Genomic DNA, 3,586 nt, shown 5'->3' with positions numbered 1-3,586 from the left:
GGGGAGGAGTCGGTGAACGCGCTGCACGGTGACGTTGAGTAGAACGGTCGGGTCCTGAGGAAGTGCGGTCGCGGGGTCCGGATCGCTCGACGATGTCTGCGATGCGCGGACTTCTTCACGTAGAGAGGCCATGTCAGAGCTTTCCGCTGCCGACACAGAGGTTGCTTGCTGTGACTGCGGGTGCTGAAGGAGCACTTGCTGAAGGTGAAACGCCATGCGTGCCTTCAAGCGCTAACAGCGCAGGCAAGTTGCACGAGTCGGGGAACATTTCCGTTGCCTTATCTCATCGCGTAGCCACGGCCGCAATACAGGTCTCTTCCGGAACAGACAGTGCCAGCTGGACGGCATGAGGAAGTTTTGAGAGTAAGAGCTCACGAAAGAGCTTGTCGTCAAAAGGAGCCGTTCCGAGGATTTGTTTCATGTGTCTGACGAGCTGTGAAGGCTTGCGGTCTCCCAAGGGCTCCTTTGAGAAGAGCTCGTGCAGCCGCTGACGATCGGAAGGATGAACTATGCTGATAATAGCACGCTTAAGGGCGTCGTAGGGATCTTCTAATGGAGGTGAGCTGAGGACGTCGCTGGCCTCGAGTAGCACGTCCTCGCAAACGACGGACGAGATGTGATGGTACCTAATCGATTGGGTAGTGATGCCGCCTAAGGAGAATTGCGATTCCGCCTGTGGAAACCATAGGTCGGGTCGGGACCGAATAAATGGCGGCAGGTAGATAGCGAAATCCCCAACGTTGGCCGCGGTAGGTGAAACTTCCATGTTACAGTTTCAATTCCGTCCGGGTCGCCGCTTTAGAGAGAGAGAGAGTCTCTCCGGTTCGGTGAAGCGTCAGCGAAGGACTGAGCTTATGACTTATTGAGCGAGCGGACTGCATCAGCTCTCCTCGTCTTTGGCACAAGCTGTTCAGTCTCATATCCATTTATTGCAGCCCTCCCTGACACTAAGCCCCGTCCCTGATATTAAAGTTACACTCTAAAGCATTACCTGGAGCGAGTTCCCTTCCCTACCCCCACGCCCAAGATCTCAGAGAGCAGCGGGAGTTGCCTACAGGGGGGGGGGGGGGGGGGCAGAAGGTATCATTCGTCTCGAGTAAGCTGATGTCACTCAGAATGGCCCCTTCCCTTGAGCTGACACAGACTCTGGCCTCATCACCGTAGATAGTCGATATGCAAAGGTGAAGCTGACATCTTACCTAGCTGCGGCTCTTGCCCTTATGCATGGTGGAAAGATAGAGAGGAGGAGCCCTGTTGCTCTGACAAGTAAAACCGAGACGGGGAGGGGGCGGCACTCCAGTGACATCACCGATCTCTTTCGGGTGTAGGTTTCGTAGATCGCTATGGGGACCCCAACCCGCCGTTTCCGAATACCTGGAGAGTAGTGGTGGTAGCGCGCCGAAGTAGCCCCCAAAGTGGCATGTGTAGAGCGACCTCATTGGGACAGTCAGGTAACGCGACCCCCGCGTGGCTCCAAAGAAGCTACAATTAATCTTCTATCCTCACCTCACTTGCCCCTCAAATATCTGTTGTATCGTAGAGCTGTTAGGGCGCCATCTTTCCTTCTTTCCTCCATGCTCTTATGTCTTTAAAAGGATGGAAACTGCTACCTCGTCTATCACTAAGTAAAATAATCACCTCGTAGGGGATCTTGTCAACGGATGCGTCAAACTTCCATGCACAGAGGACGAGGTAAACTACCTGGAACAGCGGATAAAAGCAAGTAAAATTCTGCACAGTCTTTCCGAACGAGCACAGAGCGAGCAAAGAAAAAGGCACAATAGGCGAGTTCGAAAAATCCCAGAGTGCCAAGCGTCGCTTTGAACTCCGAGAATTTACTAATACGAAATACAGGGGTGCCCTCCAAACTGTTCCGATTTCTTCCCTATTGTCCACGACGTGTCAAGGTCAGCGAAAGCGAAAGGTGAAGGATTATTCTTCGTTTCCCCGCTCGCAGGTCAAGAGAAAACGGTTCAGAGCATTAAACCGTCTAATTTGCGAAAAACCAGACTTTTGTGCAGTAGTCTGCACTTCTTCAGGTTTCAGGACCTGCTACAAGTGGTCAAGAATATAGCAAACAAACTCCACAAAGGAGTAGAGGGGTGAAGGTTGAGAAGAATACAAACAAATATACTACAAAGGAGGTGGTTAGACAAGATGCCGTAGAACAACATATGAATGGACACACCAGGCAGTTTGGTACAAAGCACAAGAAGACCCTTAGATGCTCGGGGAATTAGGGCTCGAGGGCGAATGATTCAGGACAACGAGCACCTGACTGGCAAAGAGCTGCTCCGTGCCCCCAATCCTTCATCCTTGAGCCCTAATTCCCCGAACGTCTAAGGGCCTTTTTGTGCTTTGTACCAAACTGGCCGCTGTGTCCATTCATATGTTGTTCTACGGCATCATGTCTAGCCACCTCCTTTGTAGTACATTTGTTAGTATTCTACTCAACCTTCCTCCATCTACTCCTTTGTGGCTTGTGTTCGATATATTCTTGACCACTTGTAGAAGGTCCGCAAACCTCAAGAAGTGCAGCCTACTGCATGAAAGTCTCGTTTTTCGCAAATCAAACGGTTTAATGCTCCCGCCCGTTTCCTCTTTACTGGTGAATCTTTATCGCCGGAAACTTGCACATTGTTTTTTCGCGTTGTACGATGTCTGCCCCCGCTCATCAGGCGCCGAGCATGCAATGCGTGTGCAAAGAGCATCGATATTTTCTGAACTCGTCTATTCATGTGGGCAAATACGCCACCTGACTCAGTTTTTCAATATAGGTGAGGAAGTGAAGCATTGAGTGATTGTAAAATAAACAGGAAACAGCCGTGCGTCGTTCCTACACTGCGCAACCTTTAATTATGTCTACTTTTGACAAGAATCAAAGCTCAGTGTCATGTACTGAGAGATAAGCTGCTCAACACCATCTCCTAAGCAGCACAATGTACTGAAAGTCGAGTGCAGTGCGGGTGGACGGTATGTGACTTATCAATGTTCATTAGTTTCACGAGTCTGTTCAAAGCCTTCCACATACCCGTCCACCCATATAGCAGTGGACCTTCAGTACATTGTGCTGCTTGGGCTGTTTCCGAATAAGCTGCTCCACTTCCAACATATGTTTAATATGTTTTTACATTGTTAAATGCCAGCCCGCGTGGTGCGTGTTTCTGTGAAGATCGCGCTGCGTAAAACCTCTCACGGTCACTCAGCGTGAAAAAGAAAATACGCCCGACAAACCGCACGAGGTGCAAATACGGCTACTGCGTGCACAGTTGATTTAGCGTATGTGCTTTACGAAGTATTGGCAACATTCTCCTCTCCTTCATGTTTCTTCCTGAAATGTTTGTTTCTGTGGGCCTTCCTTTGTAGTTGATTTACACTTGATAAAATTGACCCTAACGAGCGAAAGTTGTTCTACTTGGGGATTGAACGTGATTGGTTCTTATGGACGCCCGTAAACTGCTGCGTGAAGTATCAAACCTGCTCTGACACAGTAACTCGCGCACGGCGGGCAGCTGCGACGTACAACATTTCGCGCTGGGCGTGAAAACTCAGCTTTTGGGAAAGAAAAACGGAACAAGCGGGCAGG

The 3,586-nt window shown here is 50.0% G+C and overlaps 1 protein-coding gene across 1 annotated transcript; it reads right to left on the bottom strand.

Moving 5' to 3' along the window:
- Positions 1 to 283: 283 nt before the first annotated feature.
- LOC135389578 (uncharacterized) lies at positions 284 to 766 on the bottom strand. The gene has a single exon (XM_064619617.1). It carries the CDS (start codon positions 764 to 766, stop codon positions 284 to 286), a length of 483 nt encoding a protein of 160 aa, XP_064475687.1.
- Between the last annotated feature and the right edge of the window lie 2,820 nt (positions 767 to 3,586).

Source organism: Ornithodoros turicata, chromosome 1 (assembly GCF_037126465.1).
Source record: "Ornithodoros turicata isolate Travis chromosome 1, ASM3712646v1, whole genome shotgun sequence".
In the NCBI taxonomy this organism is placed as follows: domain Eukaryota; kingdom Metazoa; phylum Arthropoda; class Arachnida; order Ixodida; family Argasidae; genus Ornithodoros; species Ornithodoros turicata.
The sequence above is the reverse complement of the archived record's forward strand: the minus strand, read 5'-3'. Positions and strand labels throughout refer to the sequence as shown.

Coding starts and splice junctions, on each gene's coding strand:
- LOC135389578 (XM_064619617.1), bottom strand. CDS start 766: ATGGAAGTTTCACCTACCGCGGCCAACGTTGGGGATTTCGCTATCTAC.